This window comes from Diplotaxodon limnothrissa, linkage group LG8 (assembly GCF_057381915.1).
Source record: "Diplotaxodon limnothrissa isolate DT_005_m linkage group LG8, D_limnothrissa_male_GT1.1, whole genome shotgun sequence".
Lineage (NCBI taxonomy): Eukaryota > Metazoa > Chordata > Actinopteri > Cichliformes > Cichlidae > Diplotaxodon > Diplotaxodon limnothrissa.
The window spans coordinates 17,447,957-17,468,315 of NC_140603.1; the positions used below are offsets into that span (position 1 = coordinate 17,447,957).

Below are 20,359 nucleotides of genomic sequence, written 5' to 3' on the forward strand. Positions count from 1 at the left end.
GGGACCGAAAAAGGGACCGAGTATGAATGATGTATTGCGCAGAATCTCGGCTCATTTAGCCTACGATTAATTTACCGGAGAGAAGCGCATCTCCATCTCGTGGGATGCGAGCGGGGCATGTCTTGGCTGAATGCTGTTGCACGGTTTTGGTTAGACGGTGCCAAACTTGCGCAAAGAGCCCGATTCTGCACAAGAACTGATCGTTGCCAGTAAGGTGACCGAAAGCACACAATGTCAGCCATACGGCGGAAATTTGGCGAGGACTACCAGGTTGTAAACACCAACCGGATCATGACTTTTTCCGCGCCGGTGAAGAAAAAGAGGCAGCGATTTGTAGAGAAGAACGGCCGCTGCAATGTCCAGCACGGTAACCTTGGGAGTGAAACCAGCAGGTACATCTCTGATCTATTCACCACGCTGGTGGATCTAAAGTGGCGCTGGAACCTGCTCATCTTCATCCTCACGTACACGGTGGCGTGGCTGGTCATGGCTTCGATGTGGTGGGTCATCGCTTACATCCGCGGAGACCTGAGCTACGGCGGCCACAACTCGTCCTACACCCCGTGCGTCGCCAACGTCTACAACTTTCCCTCTGCGTTCTTGTTCTTCATCGAGACCGAGGCGACCATCGGCTACGGCCACCGGTACATCACGGAAAAGTGTCCTGAGGGTATCATCCTCTTCCTCTTCCAGTCGCTGCTGGGCTCCATCGTGGACGCTTTCCTGATTGGCTGCATGTTCATCAAGATGTCGCAGCCCAAGAAGCGCGCGGAGACGCTGATGTTCAGCCAGGACGCGGTCATTTCGCAGCGGGACGGGAAGTTATGCCTCATGTTCCGAGTGGGAAACCTGCGAAACAGCCACATGGTGTCCGCTCAGATCAGGTGCAAACTCATAAAGGTAAGCACGCGCGTTACCTGGGTAATAGCCAGAGGATGTTTCTCCTGCGCCACCTCAACTCTGAACGTGTTGTGTCTGAATAAAATACACTCTCAAATTGTTAAGTGTGTGTTAAGTGTTGTGACCGTTTTTCAAGCCATGCACCGAATTTCTGTTAATTCCCAGATTTGACTATTTCAGGGCAAAGATTCCCACTGGATGGCCTGGAATATACGAAGGAAAGCATGGACTTAGAACTTTTAACTGTAACTCTCCAAGTGTTAGAGCTTTTCCTATATATATATATATATATATATATATATATATATATATATATATATATATATATATATATATATATATATATAAACAACAACTTCCATTCACACACTACACCAAAGTAATTAAGTAATAGATAAATTGTACGTTTTTTCTGACCTAATGGAAGATTTATATTTTATAGGTACAGAACAGTCTGGACAATGAACTACCAGAGGTTTAAGATCAGCCTGTACGTGATTTGAAATGAGTTTAGCATCCCTGCTGTAGGGGCTCTGCTTTTATAGCGAGGCTCCATCGTGAGTTGTGCTTTAATAAGTGGCCATTTACTCCCCGGAGCATCCTACTTACAGCTACAGGCTGTGTATTTCAGCTCTGTGTTTATCAGCTCTCCTCTCTTCATTTCTGAGATGCTGAGTGAGCCGCCTGCTTCAGCGAGGGTCATCACAAACTGCCCCCCACCCCTCCTTCAGTCAGCAGTATGGCTGTCAGTGGGTTGTATATTCAAATTCAGCCTCAACTTAAGCTGTCCACAGATGAGATGAATGCCTCCCCCAGGAAATAGTTTGTGGCCAACTACAGCACAAGCACTTGGTTAAAAGATCATTTCTAAAGTTAACCGGCTACAATGGCTGTAATTCCTGTGGCCACTCTTTCCTAAAGACAGGACAAAATGTAACTATTAAATACTGAGACGTGACAGTGATTTGGCATTTTACCAGAGCAACTGCTGCCTTTCAGCGCTGCAAAAAATAAAAATAAAAATCCGGAGGATGAAAGGAGAGCTGAGGCAGCTGCTGTCGGCTATGATAAAAGGGAAGAGGAAAACATTTTGTGTCATGCAATTTCACAACTGAAATAGACTGAAACTGCAGCTTCAAACAGCAGTCTCTCACCAGGGGAATGCTTTTCTCAAGTCCTCTAAGCAACATTTCTTTTTGGCCTGCAGACCTTATGACTGATGGACAGTGCTCAACAGTGTCTGTGTATCTCAGGTGCTGAAAAAAGTCCAAACACAACAATTCATCACAATTTGAGGACTTTGTATGAGCCCGCATAAGCTCCCTGTAGCAGTGTTCATCAGTTTAAACCTTAATAGCCGGCAGCGCTTTGTTGTGACAGTTATCTGTGCTTTTGTTACTCCTTTGGAGTTGTGAGGTGATCTTCAGTGACGGCTCACTTTTATGAACTCACACCAACGAGTTGATTGTACTTAGTTGTTTATTTTGTTTTCTTAACCAAGTCAACAGAAAAAAATGTTTAAAGTCCTTTTAAAATGTTTTAATCCCTCTATTTTTCATTTGACTTCAATAAAAAGAAAGAAATAATAAATAAAAGTCACTCATTATTAAAAGCCTTATTACTGCCACTGTTTCAGCTCTTTCTCCCATTTTTCTTTCATTACTTTATCAATTGTCCTTTAATTAACAGCTGAGAAAGGCAAAGGAAAAATATAGTGTCTTGATTGCACTTAATCACCAGTCTCACAGATGAATAATCACACAGAATGCACCATCATCAACTTTCCTCCCTCTGCAGAGGAGAGCAGTTCATTTCAGGCCGTTTTACACTCTGCATAGTCACCTCTAATGCATTCTGTCCTGTTTGAAATAACAGAGTGAAAGCAGTAAAACAAACACCCACGGGACACGCTGTAAAATTTCAGCGTCAATCAGAGCCACTGTAGATTTATCATTAAAGAGGAATTGTTATGAAAGTTTAAGCTGTATTCGGTTCCTGATACTGGAACTGAATTCATCAGTCAGGTGTGATTTGTAGCATTCACAGCAGAACGTACTGGAACAAATGCTGCATTACTGTTGCTGATTAGATACATAATGGAGACCCAGTACTTTAGCTGTGCAGGTAGCTTTCTTGGTCTTGCCTCACGTCTCAAGTTTAAGTGAACGTGCCAGCCTGGAGTGCTGCTTAATTACTGCATGGTAAACATTTGCTGTTTAGAGTGCTTTCATCCATCAGCTTTTTTTTTTCAGACTTTATTTAAACAGTCCTTGGCTTCCTTTCTAAGATCAGTTGATTAAATTTATGTGATGATCCTGACCTGGGATTTCTGCCAGTGAGTAATGATCATTAAATGATATTTTTAAGCTACAATCATTTATGTGTTAATGGAAGGTCAGATGTCCAGGACACATGAATCACGTGTAAAATAAAAATAAAAATAAAAATATTCAATTAACCTGCAGTAAAGGGTCAAAACCTGTTTGATGAATTCATAAGTCTTGTCCACATTAGCTGATTGTGATATTTTAAGAAGAAGCCTTCATCATCTTTGGATCCTGGACTAATCGTGCTGTGAAATCTGTGTGCAGGGTATGATTGTAACACTGCTGCATTGTTCCTTTTTTCCTGCCCATGTACGTCACTGTGTTGTCAGACTGCACAGCGGTGTATTGTAGAGTAGATTGATTCAACATAGCCCTCTAGTACTACAGCTGCACTGTGCAAACGATGCCATGGCTCATGTTCAGGTAGCACGCCACTCAAGGTCACTGTCAGATTTTTTGCCCACAAAGCTGGCTGAAGAAATGAGGCATGCTGCAGTAAATCCTAATGATGGAGCAGTGCAAACGTACGGTGGCACGGAGATACCTAGGCATGGGCCATAAATATGCTGTGGGACCTGGATACTCTGGACTTTTGGGAAAAAGTAAAGTTGGTGTGTGTGCAGTCTGTGAATTATTACAGAAAAGAATACTTGGTGGAGTATTTGGACTCTTCAGCTATGTATTTTCTGACTCTTTTACACAATGATGTAAGAAACTGTCACTGGAGTCCTAAATAATTCCCCCTTGCATGAACATTGCAAGGGGGAATTAATGAACATTAAAGCCAACACTGATCTCCTTGAGTTTGCCCTCTAACTGCTGGATGTGAATTTTACTGAGTTTCATCAGTAGAAGTTTAGAGGACTGAAGCACAAGTAGAAATGTAAAGTAGAAGGTGATGGTGGGCGTGCCTCTTTCCATTTCACATGTCTCTTTTATCGACAAGCTCAGTGACATGTGGGACTTGTCTAGAAGATGCGATAAGAATATAAAAAATTTACTTTAAACATTGTAGCCTTATTTCAATCTCCCACTCCCTTCTTCCGTGACTTGTGACCAAGACTCGGAGATACCTGAACTTCTGCACTCGGGCTAGCAACTTATTCCCAGGTCGGAGTGGGCACTCCATCCTTTCTGCCTGAAAACCATGGCCTTAAACTTGGAGGTGCTAATTTTGGTAAATGGACTGGTTCTTATATAGCGCTTTTCTACTCTTCTGAGCACTCAAAGCGCTTTACACATTTGCTGCACATTCTGAAGCAAACTAACCCATTGCAAACTGGAGGTCATGGCTTGAAGGAGCTATCAGAACTAAATCAGCTGGAAAAAGCAGATCCTGAGAACACCAAATGTGACACCCTCCACCCTTTGGCTGCCACAGCATTTGTGACGAAGAGCAGGAGTAGGGAAGTCCAGCAATGGAAAACATCAGACTTGCTGATAGCAATACAAATCAAATTCCAACTACAGTAATACCAGGATTACCATCCACAGGGCTGCAGTGAAATTCCCTCTCTAAGTCCACAAAACACATTTTAGAATGATTCAAAAATACTCACAAGAACGAAGAGTTAGTTATGGGTTATGGCACCAGGATAAAAACCGGGTTATTCGTCCTGAATGTAAGATTCAAGTAACCAGTTTGCAGTGCTAGATGTGAATTCATGAACCCATTCAACTGCATCCAGTTCAATACTGCTGTTAGACAAGTGTATTTCAAGGCATTTGTTGGCATAGTGTACATACATATAGCCACTTTTAAGAGAACTAGAAAGAATGCAGCTTTAGGCTGTATTATATTTCACCAGACACAAGTAATTAACTTGTGCCTGGTGAAATATAATAGTAGATCCCAATTTTATGGTTACACATAACAAACTTAATTATGAGCAGAAACACAGCTCTCTGGCAGTACTGCCCACCCTATATCCACAATGCATGTTAATGTAAAAACATAAAAGTCCTTGAAATTCCATTAATATTGATGCAGCATTAATTAATAAACCAGTGGAATGCAGAGGTGCTCTGACCCCTGCAGCACAAGTGAAATATAATATTAAAATGGAAACATGCAGGCATGTGGGTTGCCGTCAGAGCGCGGTCGTAACGAGCTTATCTTGGCAAGAAAAAAAATTGGTAGGACAAAGGAGATGGAAGCAGTAGACAGCAGCAAGTGTGGCAAACAAGACTGAACAAAAATGCAGCGGGGGAGAGTGACAGCTGGGCGGTGCTCGTCAGTGTCAACAGAAGCTTGTCTCAGTAGGTTGGTCCACAGCAGGAGATAAGTGATAAGGGCGAGAAGCAGAGAGACAGGCATGCATGCAGGAGCTTAGCGAGACAGGCCGGCAGATATGCCGGCATGACTCGCAACATCTGCCACCGTCTAACTCTGAAGGACAAGCAGGGAAAGCAGAAGAAAGAAGAGAAGAAGAGGCAAAAGCGATAATGTTGTGGCAGACAGATTGAGAGATAGAATGCAACATCTGTGCGAGAATCACATTTTATCTCCCGCTCAAAGCCCAGTAGCTGGACACATGTCCACATTTGCATGTCAAACACAAAAGTAATACATTTGTGTTGCATTGTTGATGTCTGGGTTTAGTATCTTTCTCAAACACATGCATTTGCACACACAGTCCACACAAACTCTCACTGAAGGGGAAGTGAGTCACCAGGGAGAGGGCCTGCCTTCACTCAACTTGAATCTCAGGTGGCTTGGTAAATTAAGCACCCCCTCCATATCAGGACCTCTTCCAAAGGCCATTAATTTCCCCCCTGTGGCGCTGACTGTTTAGCAGCACTAAGAGAACACACAAGGCTTTTACATTGTTAAAGCCATCCAGCAGCTTTCTGCGTCCTTGGCAGGGGTATAATTCTGTTGTAGCACTACAGCGCTAGTGAGGCAAGCAGTGAGGATTTATTAAAATCAGCAGTTTTACCTTTACACCCAGAAATAAATGACTTACCAGTACACTGGTTTCCAAATGGGAAAATCTAGTGCAGTAGCACCATTATTATATTTAAATAGAAGGAAATCTTGAGCTTTGCCTGTTTTTGATGTCATAAAGATTGCTGCTAAAAAGAAGGGCAGTTAGATGGATAATTAAGCTGGATAAAAAGGATTTAAGCAGCAATACCTATTACCACACTGGACTGCATTTTACTGTTCACTAAGTGTAAATATGAAAACATCAGAGGCATAATTGAAGAGCCTCAATGTTAGCATTTTTCCACCCTCTTATCTATACCATAGTTAGACAAGAGGGTTCAGTTCTCAATAATCAAGGCACTTGGTAATGTAAGGTAAAGCCTTAATAATAACAGAGAGAAAACCCTAACAATCAGAAGACCCATATGAGCAAAGACTTGGCAACAGCAGGAAGGAAAAACTCCTTTTTAACAGGAAACAACCATGTGCTGCAGCCAGTTTGGGAGTGAGGGGCTGGAGACAGGACAAGTTCTGTAGCATACAGTCTGTACCAAGCAGGAGGTCATATTTGTCAGATAATGACATCAACAATAAAAACAAACATAAAAAAAAAACCATAAAAATGGGTGTGCTCTAAAAGGAGCTACTGTAAAGTTTTTTTTTATTAAAGGCTGTAAAAGTGTTAAATTCATTGCTGAAGTTGGGTATTTCCCCACAGGAGTCAGTGGGGACTGTCTTGCTTTTGAAGCCAGCCACAAGTAGCCAATGCAGGAACTACTGTTTTTGCTACTCATTTCTCAGCCCTGGAGGTTGCTGCTTTGAAATGATAGCTTTGTGCTGCTAAGCTAAGCAAACTGCCCGATGAATGCCACTTTATATTTATCATGCAGAGTGAGAGTAATATCTCCAAGCTCTCAGCAATAAAGTGAAAAGTATTTAATGTCAGACGATGTAATCCTATAAGCTGGGATTTAGACCAAAAGCAAAAGGAAGGGCTGCTTTTGTAAGGGTGTCTGTTATTTATAGTGGCTACCGGTAAGACAATCGATCCAGGAAGTCCAGCTGGAGTAAACAGATTAATGCATTTAATGGCTTAACAGTTGCCAAAACACTTTACAGCGGACATGACCTGATTGTTTTAGGCATCAAAGATGGAATTACTTTATCTTTAATGGCAAAGGTAAACAGAAGCAGTTTGTTTGGTTTGGCAAAGCCACCCTATGCAGGCACCCCTCCATTCCAGGCATGATCAGACTCTGACTGAGGAGATTTTACATCTCTTCCTTGATGAAATCCCCAAATCGAGTAACATTATTTTATTTGTTACGAGAATACACCCCGTAGACTGACAGATCAAAGGCGCGGTGGGTGGTGTAGCTTTTTACAGCTTTTTCTGCTTGTTTCCTTTTAAGTAGAGTTCTCACTGTTACATAAAAAACATCCGCATTTCTTGCTTTTTCGACTTAACTTCAGTGGACATGTTACATCGGCTCCCCGTCTGCGCGTTCAGTGAGCGGCAGCCACTGATGCAGCATGATGGGTGACACTTTCCCTCAAGAAGGCGAGCCGGGGATCTGTGGGCACAGACGTCTTCCTGTGAAATGTCACACCCTTCTGTCCTCAACATCACGGTGAATACAAATGACAGGCTGTTTGCCATCTGTGAACCGATTGGCTCCTTGCTCAAAGGGCCGGGGAGGCCACTCTTCATGAAAGTTAACAGTAGGCGACGGGAAGAAGATATAATCTATTTAATCTACTAATAAACATTAACAACGGGGAAAGATGATTTTCACCCTTCTGTTTATGTATGAAATGTTAGAACTCATATGGGTATTATCAGTATTTTTTCTTTTTGGCCTTTTCTTTGAGCTTCTTTCTTGATATTTTCATTTAACACATACTTTACTTATTTAGATTTGCCCTATTTGGTCTACATTTGGTCAACAATGTTGGTTTTTTTAAGGCCAGACTGTTGCTGAGAATTTCAATGGGGTCTAATCTGCTGGAAATTATGAGGTGTGTACACAGTGAATGAAAAAAAAAATGAAATAAAGATTACTGGTGCTTGGGTTGTCAGAACGAGATGCTGGGAAGGTGAGAGACTATTGTTTTAACACCTTCATTCTCACTTTTACCCTGCATGTCTGCCAGTCAGTGTGACAAGTACATTTCAGTGCTATTGCCTCCTCAGGTCAGTTGTTCTTGCTTTTACCACTATACAGCAAAAATACACTTCATTAGGTCCACATTGCTTACATTGTGTTGGATCTCCTTTTGCATTCAGAACTGCTTTAATTCATCATAGATTTGGAACCATCAGAATTTTTGGTTCATATTGATATGACAGCTTCACACAGTTGCTGCAAATTTGTCGACGGCGCATCCATGATGCAAATCTCTTTTTCCACCACATGCCAAAGAGGCTGTGTTTGACTGAGATCTGTGACAGTGGAGGCCATTTGAGTACAGTGAACTCATTGTTGTGCTCAACAAACCACCCAGTAGAAATTTCAGTACTGAATAGCTGTTAGCTGGTGGTCTTTTCTTCCAATATAACAATTTTTTTTTTTTTTTTTTTTTTTTTTGGCCTGTCCCGTTTGGCTCTTTTGCCATCAGAATTGTTGTCTAAAGGCAAAGAAAGATGCCCAACGGATTTACTTTACCAAACTGACCATCCCAGCCTTGCCGTAATGGTCCATTTGATTCACCTTTTATTGTTTATTTTATTTTCACTTACTGAATACGGGACAGACTTGACTGGGGGAAAGAAAGGGAGAAAGAAAGAGGGAAAGAGAAACAGCTGAGAAGAGGGACGGGGGAGAAGGGCAAAAGACAAAAACCAACAGAACCAAAAAAATGCATATATCAATCACCTGGATCACCTGCTGAGAAAGAAAAAAGAAAGCAAGAGGGCTCACTCAGCAGCCGCGGAGCAGAAGCCAGGGGGAGTTGCAGTGACGCGCCCGTGAGCTCCGCCGGCAGCCAGCTGCGCCTGAGTGACCGAGCCCCAGGCCGAGAGGCCGGGGGCACCCCACCTCCGAAGTGGCCCGAGCGAGCCCCAGGCTCCAGGCCCCGATAAGCGGCCGCCAAGGAGTGAGCCGGTGTGTACCTGGACGCCCATCCCCGGACACAAAGAACCACCAACGCACCGATGTCTGAGGGGGTCCGCCACTGGCAGGGGAAGTGGTGGTAGGGGGAGATAGGCCTCCCAACCTTGGAGGGCCTGAGATGTCCCCAGAGAGGTGGCGCCTGACACCCAACCTGACATATAGACACAGACATACAGGCACACACAGATACAAACATCCATTCCCACCCTCATGCTCTCATATGCACTTACTCCACACTCAACCAACGTGGAGACAGACATAAAGAGACGTTGTACACACGATCACACTCCCCAAGCGTACTCTACAAACCGGGTCTAGGTGCCCCCGCCCCTGGAGGGGGGAACTGCACCCAGACCCAGGTGGTGTTTCCCTTTTCCCTGCGGTGGGGGGAGGCAGACCGCCCCGACTCCGCAGCAGCAGGAAGGCTCCACACTCCAGACCGCAGTCGGACGGCCAACTCCTCCTCCTAGTCCTAGCCCCCCTGCTCCAGCAGGTCGCAGAGAACGGGGGTGAGAGAAGACTCCGAACCTCCCTCCACCCGCTCATTGTAATGTTGATGCATGTGTGTTCTAAGGTGCATTTAAAACCCAGGAGGGCTTGGAGCTACCTGCCAGAGAGCAGCAGGTAAGCGCATGGTCCCTCCTGCTAGCCCTCAATGTCTACATGTATTTAAAATTGAGAGGTGGGCAACGATGCCAGGGGTGGGGTGTACACCCTGATGGTACTTTGGACTCCGTGTATCGTGCCCACCCCCAAGATCCTATATGTATGTGTAATGAGAGTGTGAGTAATGTGAATGTCTAAGTTGTGGGATAAAATTGAGGCAGAGGCAGCCAGAAGGGGACAGGGGGGGGGGGGGGGGGGGTAGCCTCCTCTGCACCCTGGTGACATACCCCTACTCCAAGGCCCTGCATGTGTGGGTGGTTGTGGTGGAGCGGGAAGAGGGAGGCAGCTGGAGATGGGGAGGGAAGGAAGGGAGGGGCAGGTGACCCCTCCCTGGGGCCAGCTCCCCCGCTGACCCCAGTAGGCACCCCCATACTCCGCGACCCGCCAGGGAAAGGGGGCCCAGGCCCATCCAGACCGGGCCCAATGCAGCAGCGCCGCCCGGCCCCACAGAGCCCGGGACAGTCCACCCAACCCCACCACAGAGAAAACTGCACCCACCCCACCATCCACTCATCTTCCAGACTACATAAGACAATAAACACCCAGGCTGAGATCTTCCTCCACCTCTCCTGTATCTCCCCCTCCTGCAGAGGAAGCTCCTGAGGAGAGGAAAGCTCCTGCCAGATGTGACAATCTCCCCCACCAGTTGAAGAGCCCCCCAGGTGGCTCGACGCACCGGCGGCACCCTGCTCCAGGGCTGGGCCCCCATGCACCCACCCGCCCACAACCCCGGCAACACACCAACCAGGACCCAAGCCCCCGAGGCCCGGTCCGGGTCCCAGCCCAGAGACGGAGCGCCCCCAGAACCTCACGCCCATCCCGGACCCACCCAGAGGCAGCCAGGCTACCAGGTCAGTAACCCACGTCCGTCAGCACAGACCCTCCCCTAGCCCCGCTGCACGCAGCCGCGAGGAAACAGTCACCGGAGAGCCAACAGAGCCCCTAACCGGACATGACCGCTACCCCGGGTTGAGCCCCCCAAGGAAGATGCCTCCGGGGAACCCCCCGACGCCCTAAGCCTGTCCCTACCCCCACACCAATCACAACAGTGAAGGCGGGACCAAACTATGACCCCCCCACCCCCACTAGGTGATGGAGCTGATCAAAGGAGCCCAGAGCAATTGATCTGATGTGGTGGCAGAGGCTGTATCAAGACTAATGTAATCTAATAGATAATTTCTATATTGGTTAGAATTAAGATTATTTTTATTTTTCCAGTTCATGAGGACTGTTTTCTTGGCTATGCATAGGGCAGTGAAAACCATATGGGCGATATTCTTTTCTGAAGTGACATTATCTAAGCTGCCCAACAAACACACTAAGGGGGAAGTTGAAATGTTACATTTCAGACACTTCGATAAGTCTTCACATATCTCGCGCCAAAACTTCTGAACTGGTGGACAGAACCAAAGAGCGTGGATATAATTGTCCGGTGAATTGGTTTGGCAGTGTGAGCAGTTGTTGGTAGACGTAAAGCCCATCTTGAACATCCGATGACCTGTATAGTGCACTCTATGTAATATTTTGTATTGAATTAATTGAAGACTGGGATTTCTAATTAGATGAAAGGTTTTTAAGCAAATCTGAGACCAGAAGTTTAGGTCTAAGTTAACTGATAAATCCGCTTCCCATTTTGCAATAGGAAGTGATATTGATTCATCTGTTTTAGAAAGCATTCTGTATATTTTGGATAGTAATTTGGGGGGTTTAAGAGTAAGAAATTGAACCACACTTGGTGGTGTTTGTAGTTCAACTTGACCCGGTTTAAATTTCTTTTTTACTATGGATTTAATTTGTTGATATTCTAAAAATCTTTTCTTGTTGATCCCATATTGTGTAACTAGTCCGTCAAATGAAATAAATTCTGTTCCTTCTAGTATATGTTCTAAATATTTGATTCCTTTATCACTCCAATCTGAAAAGTTTATCATATTATTGTTTTGTAATATGTCAGGGTTGTTCCAGATAGGTGTACGTTTGCATGGGATTAATGAAGACGCCGTCAATTTTAGAAACTCCCACCATGCTGTCAGAGAAGAGCTGATGTTGATGCTTTTAAAGCATTCATGTCGTTGGATGTTTGAGCTGATAAATGGTAGGTCTGAGATCTCTAGATTATTGCAGAGTGCTTGTTCTACATCTAGCCAAGGTTCATCTAAGAGGGTGTGTTTTAGCCATCCTGAGATAAACTGAAGCCTGTTGGCTAAGAAGTAGTGCTGAAAGTTAGGCAGTTCTAGTCCTCCTTTATCCTTGGTCTTTTGTAGTGTTTTTAAGCTTATACGTGGGGGTTTATTTTTCCAAAGGAATTTGGACATACATGAATCTAGAGATCTGAACCAATCTTGTGGCGGTTTAGTTGGGATCATTGAGAATAAATAATTTATTTTTGGTAAGACCATCATTTTTATAGCGGCAACCCTTCCCATGAGTGATATGGGTAGACATTTCCATCTAGCCAGATCATCTTCTACCTTCTTTAAAAGTGGGATATGGTTTAATTTAGTTAGATCTGCAAGCTTGGGAGAAACATTAATACCTAAATATTTTATATTTCCCGATTGCAGTGGTGTAGAAGAGGAATTATGGAAGGAGCAATTAATCGGTAGGACTGTAGATTTTGACCAGTTAATTGAGTAATCTGATATTCTTGCAAAAGAGTTTATCAATTCAATCACCCCAGAGATATTGGTTTGTGAATTTTGGAGAAAGAGTAACACATCATCCGCATAAAGGCTGATTTTATGTTCCACGTTCTTGCATTTTATGCCCTTAATTACTGAATTCTGTCTAATTGCTGCTGCTAGTGGTTCAATAAAAATTGCAAATAGTGAAGGGGAGAGTGGGCATCCCTGCCTGGTGCCCCTCAAGAGACAGAAGCTGGAGGATGTCTGGTCATTTGTTCTAACACAAGCTGTTGGGGAATTATATAATATTTTTAACCAGTTTATGAAAGAGGATCCAAAACCAAATTTGTGTAAAGTTGCAAATAGAAATTTCCAGTTAACTCTGTCAAATGCTTTTTCTGCGTCTAAAGAGAATATTGTAGTTTCTAGGTTTTTACTGTATGAGTAGTCTATCAAATTAAGTAATCTACGTGTATTTGTTGATGAGTGCCTACCTTTTATGAAACCAGTTTGGTCAGGATGAATTAAGAGGGGGGTTATTTTCTCCAGTCTCTTTGAGAGAGCTTTGCAGATTATTTTAAGGTCTACATTTATAAGGGATATTGGACGATAGCTTGAGGGATATACAGGGTCTTTGCCTGGTTTTAGCAGGAGATTAATGTTTGCAGAATTCATATTTGATGGAAGTCTGCCCTTTTCTTTAATTTCCAACAACGTTCTGTAGAAAACTGGTGCTAGAATCGACCAGAATTCTTTGTAGAATTCTGCAGGAAAGCCATCTGGACCTGGAGCCTTATTATTGTGCATACTTATCAGGGCTTCCTGGAGTTCACCTGGTGTCAGTGGTGAATCCAGTGCCATTGCTTGAGTGTCCAATAATTTTGGAAGAGTTATGTTGTCCAAAAACTGATCAATTTCTTTTTTAGATGGGTTTATTTGTGGTGAATACAACGTTTTATAGAAATCCCTGAAAATGTTGTTTATTTGTATCGGATCATATATTGTGTTCCCAGATGAATCTTGAACAGCACATATAGTTGTTTTTTCTTTATTTATTTTTAGCTGGTTTGCTAGAAATTGACCGGATTTATTACCATGTTCATAATTTTGTAGGCGTAGTCTTTGTACTAAGAATTTTGTTTTTTTATCAATTATCTCATTTAATTCTAGTTTTGTTTTGCGTATTTTGTTCAATGTTTCCTGATCTTGGTGGGACGCGTAGGCTTCTTCTAGTGATTTGATGTTTTTTTCTAATTCCTGAATATTTTTGTTTTCTTTTTTCTTTTTATGTGATGAGAAAGAAATTATTTTACCTCTCATCACAGCTTTCCCTGCTTCCCATAGAACAGAAGCTGATGTTTCGGGAGTGTCATTATAGTTCAAATATGAAGTCCACTCTTTTTTAAAATATTTAATAAAGTCTTCATCTTTAAGTAGTGATATATTAAATCTCCAGTTTTTTCTTGGCGTAGTATTATTCTTGTGCATTAGTGTTAAAGATACAGGACCATGATCGCTGACAGCTATAGGGTGAATCTCAGTGTCTGAAATGTCGTTCAGCAGTGAGCTGCTGACCAAAAAATAATCCAGACGAGAGTAGGAGTGATGGACATGTGAGAAAAAAGTATATTCCTTACTGGTGGGGTGAAGGGAGCGCCATGCATCGCAAAGACCAAAGTCGCTCATATACTGTTTGATTATATTTGTGGACTGCCAATTACGCTGAGTTCCCGCTGTATTGAGCCTATCCATGTCTTCATTTAGTCCAAGGTTGAGGTCACCTCCAAGAACAAGTGTGCCATCTAAGTGTTCAGAGAGTGCACTGAAAAAACCGTGAAAGAATGAGGGATCATCAACATTTGGACCATATACACTTGCAATACATAGCTTTTTATCACGTATAGATAGTTTAATGATTAAGAATCTGCCCTCTGGATCTATAACTGTATCGAGTACTGTGAAATTAATATTTTTATGTATTAAAATTACTGCTTTAATTCATCATAGATTTGGAACCATCAGAATTTTTGGTTCATATTGATATGATAGCTTCACACAGTTGCTGCAAATTTGTCGACGGCGCATCCATGATGCAAATCTCTTTTTCCACCACATGCCAAAGAGGCTGTGTTTGACTGAGATCTGTGACAGTGGAGGCCATTTGAGTACAGTGAACTCATTGTTGTGCTCAACAAACCACCCAGTAGAAATTTCAGTACTGAATAGCTGTTAGCTGGTGGTCTTTTCTTCCAATATAACAATTGAAAGACGTCACAGATGTTACTTTGGCATTGGTTTGAGGTACTTCTTAAACATTGCCTCGATATCTTGATTAGACTTTGTAGAGAAAGTTTGCATTTAAGGTTTTTTTCTTTGTTGTTGGTTTGTTAGTTAGAATAAATGAAATTAAATTAATTATAATTATTGAGAAAAGAATTATAAGAAGAAAAAAAAAACCTAAATGGTGGATTGATGTAATCTATTTCACATGTTGTAAGAGATGTTCTGACATGAACTCTGTATAGGAGCATGGTCTGTCCGTCTATGGTTAAGTTGTACTGCAACCAGTTTTGATCAGCGTTAGGGGTTTAATTATGTTTGCTGGAAAGTTTAAGATGGTTTGAGCTTCATGACACGGTGCGTTAATGTTGCTGGAAGCAGCCATCAAATGATAGATACATTGTGGTAATAAAGGGACGGACATGGTCATCAACAATAATCAGCAAGGCTGTGGAGTTTAAATGATGCTCAGTTGGTGCTAAGAGGCGCAAAGTGTGCCAAGAAAATATCCTCCACACCAATGCACCACCACGACCAGCCTGACAAGCTGATACGAGGCAGGATGGATCCATGGGATTTATGTTGTTTATGTCAAATTCTGACCCTACCATCTGAGTGTTACAGCAGTTGGGGCTCGACAGATTGCTGCTGTAACATTAACAGATTTTTCCAAAGCTTTTTGTCCCCATCTGACAAGACGTGTAGGTCTGTCGAAGCAGTTCTGGGAGCGCTTTGTATTTAGTTGCTGTTGTTTTGCAACAGTACTACCACAAGTGAGCCTGGGACCAAAGATAATGTCTACATCTTCTTCATTACGGTCCCGTTTTTCAATAAGTGTGGCTGATGGAAGCAATTCTCAGCGACCACTTCTAGTTTACAGGCTTCACCCTGTCTGCCTTTGAGCACCAAAAACAACTCATTCTCCCCACTTTAACTCTCTAAGTATCCAATTTCATATGGTACCATGTGAAATTCCAGAAGGAAATTGCCTTTTCAATGCTATTCCAGTGGACTTTAAACGCAGCTTCGGTTACCTTTTGATCAAGGTGTTACGTTCCCCTGAGGGGTCTAGGCGGTGAGGGGGAAGTAACAAAAGGTGTCCAGGTCAGAAAAAGGAGTCAAGGAGGCAAAAGGGTTAAATTAAAGAGTTTTATTAAAGTAGCTCAACTAAGAGAGACGGACAAGCCGTTATCACCATAAAACACCAACAAAACAAACAAAACTCAGGCGTTGGTCAAATAAAGCAAAAAGTCAAAAGGAAAGCGCAGCTCACTAGCTGGAAACCACACTACACAGCTCACTAGCTGGACAACACACTACACAGCTCACTAGCTGTACCCACACAAAATGGCACTCTGGCCCAGAGCTCACCCTGCTCTGGGCTTAAATACCCTTAATTGCTGATGGGAGTCAGCTGTACAGGAGGGAAAGGTGGCACCTCAGGCAGGAGGTAGTGGGACACGCCCACATAGGCACCCTCAGGAGAGAGAGAGAGGCCCTGCTAGGGCCGTAACACAAGGATAAAGAATATGTGCATATATATAGTAGCAGTAGTTGGGTTTCACATGAAAAGTACTCACCAAGTGGTAGGTACTGCAAAGGAGAGGTTAAACCTGACAGATTGACAATCTGTCCTCATCAACTCAACTATAGCCTGTAAAAAGCTATTTTTGTGCAGGAATATTAGCTTCAATCAAACACACTGACTTTGAACCAATGAGACTCCAGGCTAAAAACTGGTTAATGCTTCAGTGGCTTTGGACCCTTTCACTCTCACATGCACCTCTTTCGGGTGATGTGTAGGAAAGTTCAGGGCTCTAAAATGTGTGTTAAAATGGGTCATAAAACCTTTTAGCTGTGTAGGTAGAGTCATTTGCATGTTCTACATGAAAGCAAAACAGTACTTTGAAATTCAGAGGGTTTTTTTTTTAACATGACGACAATATGATTCAATTAATTCATTTTGTCAGATGTGTTTTCCTCAGCTGGAAATACACTTCCATAAACAGCAAACACCACACTGATAATGTCCTAAAGATAATTTAGGTGACAAGAAGATTCTCGACACTTTCATGTCTGCATGGCAGATATGACCGGTAACTTCTTTGAGTCTATGCTGGTTGCCTGGCAACTGGTCCCAGCATAGTCTGACCACAACCTAGTACAAAACTGTGAATTGGCATGAATTTTTTTACACTTTGCTTTCTGCTTTGTTTTTGTTTTAAATCAAATAAAATGTAACAATAATGTCAGGTTTTAAAGTGTCCACTTCATATCAGTGATTTTAAGACTCTCTTGCTAGTTTATGAAGTTGCTAAATGCCAATCACCAGCATTATCTCAGTCAGGCTTTCTAGTTTATGTAGCTAGGTCCCTCACGAGTCAAAATCTCAGGAGTTCTGACTTGAGGCTGCAGAGCAATCTGCCTCAGAGTCAGAAGGACTCCATCTTTGTAGAAACCCTCAAAACCCCTTTTATGAAAGATTAGAAAATCCATTTAATGTACATCTTTTCTTCCTTACACTGCCTTGGTGGGAGTGTTGGTATAAACTTCAATGTTTGTGCTAAAATGTCCTGTTCATTTGTGTCCACAGTCTCGGCAGACCCCAGAGGGCGAGTTCCTGCCTCTGGATCAGTGTGAACTGGATGTAGGTTTCGGGACGGGGGCGGATCAGCTCTTCCTAGTGTCACCTTTGACTATCTGCCATGAGATCAACAGCAACAGCCCGTTCTTCGACCTGTCACAGCGCTCGCTCATGAACGATCAGTTTGAGATTGTTGTCATTCTGGAGGGCATCGTGGAGACCACTGGTAAGAACGTATTCTTATTTCTGAGGTCCTTTTGCTGTCTTGTTTAAAAACAACTAACTTTGTGTAAGCATCGCTGTCCCTTATCATTTGTCTCATCATCATTTAGCAGGTGTTAGATGGAGCTTCTCAGTAATATAAAATGAAATATTTAACACAATGTTTAATTTCATGGTGTTTAATTATTCAAAACACAAGGCTGCTTCCATCTCTGTTAGTTTTTCATGTTTCCCTCTCCCTTGTCCCTGAAGCAGTTCACCACTTTCATATCAGCTTCCTGTCTGGCTGTCAGTCCATTTTTATTTAATTCAGTTTTCCTCATAATGTTACAGTGTGTTAGTCATCTCCTCTTTGTCTTTTCCCTGTCTGTATTTGAAAATTTTTTCTACTCTGTCTTTTCTCTTCATCTCAGGTATGACATGCCAGGCAAGGACATCTTACACTGAAGATGAAGTCTTGTGGGGTCATCGCTTCCTCCCTGTCATGTCTCTTGAAGAGGGCTTCTTCAGAGTTGATTACTCCCAGTTCCACAACACCTTTGAAGTCCCCACACCTCCCTACAGTGTCAAAGAGCAGGAGGAGAAGTCCTCCCCGACGTCACCCAACCCCCTGCCTGTTGCGCCTACTCCCCCTTCGCCTCTGCTGAAGAACAGCAGCCGAGTAGGCCGCAGGGAGAGGCTCCTGTCAGCTGACAATGCAGACCATGTAGACGATCAAGTCTCCAGGCTGCCCAGCAAACTCCAGCGCATGAGCTCCAGCAGGGAGGAGCATCTCTGGAGGGGGCTGAAGACTGGGTCAGCCTTGCCTGGGGGGAAGGCCTCCAGCACAGGAGATCTGCCGCTTAGTATTCAGAGGCTGAGGTCCAGCTCCATCCCTGTAGTGAGGCAAGGACATCCGGAGGAGCAGGTCCAGCTGTTGTCTTTGGATGGAGAAGCTGAGGAGAGTGAGCTGGAGAAGCACAGATTGCCCACAGCCATTAGCACCATTGCTGCTCCAACCCCAGCACCAGTCCAGATCTCCTTGGTAGGGAGTCGGCCAGAGGACAACCTGCCTCCCAAACTGCGCAGAATGAATGCTGACCGCTGACATCTGCAAACTACCTTCAGGACTAAAACTAATTTGAAAAATTTATCAGGCTTGATGGGCATTGCATATAAGTAAAGTCTACTGTGATCTAATTTTGTTTGTTTTTTTGTAATTTCTGCAGATTCTCTCCAGTTTTCAGTATTTCTTATCAGGCTCTTTACTAAGTTGTCCATTGCCACAAATAGAAGGACAACACCAATAAGCCATCCATCCGCTCATACTGTGACTCAGTTTTGATATATCACCATCTGTGCCCCCCACTGACTTTTAACATTTATGTCCTTGTGCTTGTTCCTTTCATTTCTTTTCCCAGAAGTTGCATCAAAGACTTTCTTATGCCCTCAAACTGCTGTATCCACTTTTTAAAATTGAACAAGCACCAAAGTGGCAGTTATAAATCAGACTGATCATTTGCTAAACCAGCTCCCTTAAAACAGTGACTGTCCAGTGGCTTCTTAGCAAAGATAACCAGGCACGGCAAGTCTGTCAAGCTTTGGATTCACTTATTATTCTTGATTTCTCATATAATAAGTGTGCAGTGGTGTTTAAATTAAGCCTTTACCAAACATAAAACAATGTTCAAAAATATAAGAAAGTGTTTTAGAGGTTTGCTCATTTGTATCAATGTAAAATTTATCTGTAGCAGATGCTGTTTGCTACGGGACAACCTACTGTAGTAGTCAAATACTACCTAATCTCTAAAAACAGATTTTGCATATGAATATGTACAATCTGTAGGCAAGACACAACATTTCTGTACCAGGCACACTCTGGTTTCTTTTTGTAGTCTTTTTGTAGTCCAGGTGCACTTTACTAGCAATGCGCCGATATGATATTTGGATCAGATTTTGGTCCGAGCCTAATTGTAAAGGCTGGATTGGATATTGTTTAAAACGAGATGATCTATGACCAATCTATTCATTTTTACTGTATTTGATTCACTCAGCAGCAACAGTGGTTGCTATTGGCCAAGCTAACAAAGTACTAAGTAAGCTAACAGCAAAGCAGCAGTTGATGCTTTCTCTTTCTTGGTCCTTCATTTGTTTGGAAGCTTTTATTACTCTTTATTACACTCTTGGTTACATAATGTGCTTGTGCCAGCTCAACTTCACACCAATATATTGAGGAGCAGTAAAAGCAGGTGAACTCAGATTGAGAGGAAGTAAAGGAGACACTTGCATGACTGTCAATGAAAGCAGTGTGCAGTAGGCTTGCACTGAGCTCGGACTAATGCAAATAAATTAGACAAATAATAAAATAAATTTTTCCTGTTGTTGTTTATTATTTTATTAATAAATATAAAATCAAGTACATTTCTATTCTTGGATGCATGTATTTGTTAGGAAAGCATGATTTAAGTTGAGCCTGGTGCTAGCTAAAGCATAAGGAATGATACTCTTCCTCACAGTGAGGATTACAGTTTACTGATTTATCTCTGGTACCGGATCAACAGATACTCAATGCCAAGATCTCAGTATTGGATCAGAATTGGTAAAAGCAGGATTGGTGTGTCCCTATTATTGACTAACTTTGGTTGATAGTCATTTTGTAGAACAATAGAGGAATATGCATTAGCTAAAACACATCAGATAACTATCACCTATTGCCTAACAATGATTTGAGTTTT

The 20,359-nt window shown here is 42.9% G+C and overlaps 1 protein-coding gene across 1 annotated transcript; it reads left to right on the forward strand.

The window, feature by feature from the left end:
- The first annotated feature begins 231 nt into the window (after positions 1-231).
- On the forward strand, positions 232-18,732 carry LOC146626688 (G protein-activated inward rectifier potassium channel 1-like). Its single transcript, XM_085360736.1, has 3 exons — positions 232-900; positions 17,433-17,649; positions 18,059-18,732. The coding sequence occupies exons 1-3, from the start codon at positions 232-234 to the stop codon at positions 18,730-18,732; spliced, it is 1,560 nt and encodes a 519-aa protein (XP_085216862.1).
- The last annotated feature ends 1,627 nt before the right edge of the window (positions 18,733-20,359 follow it).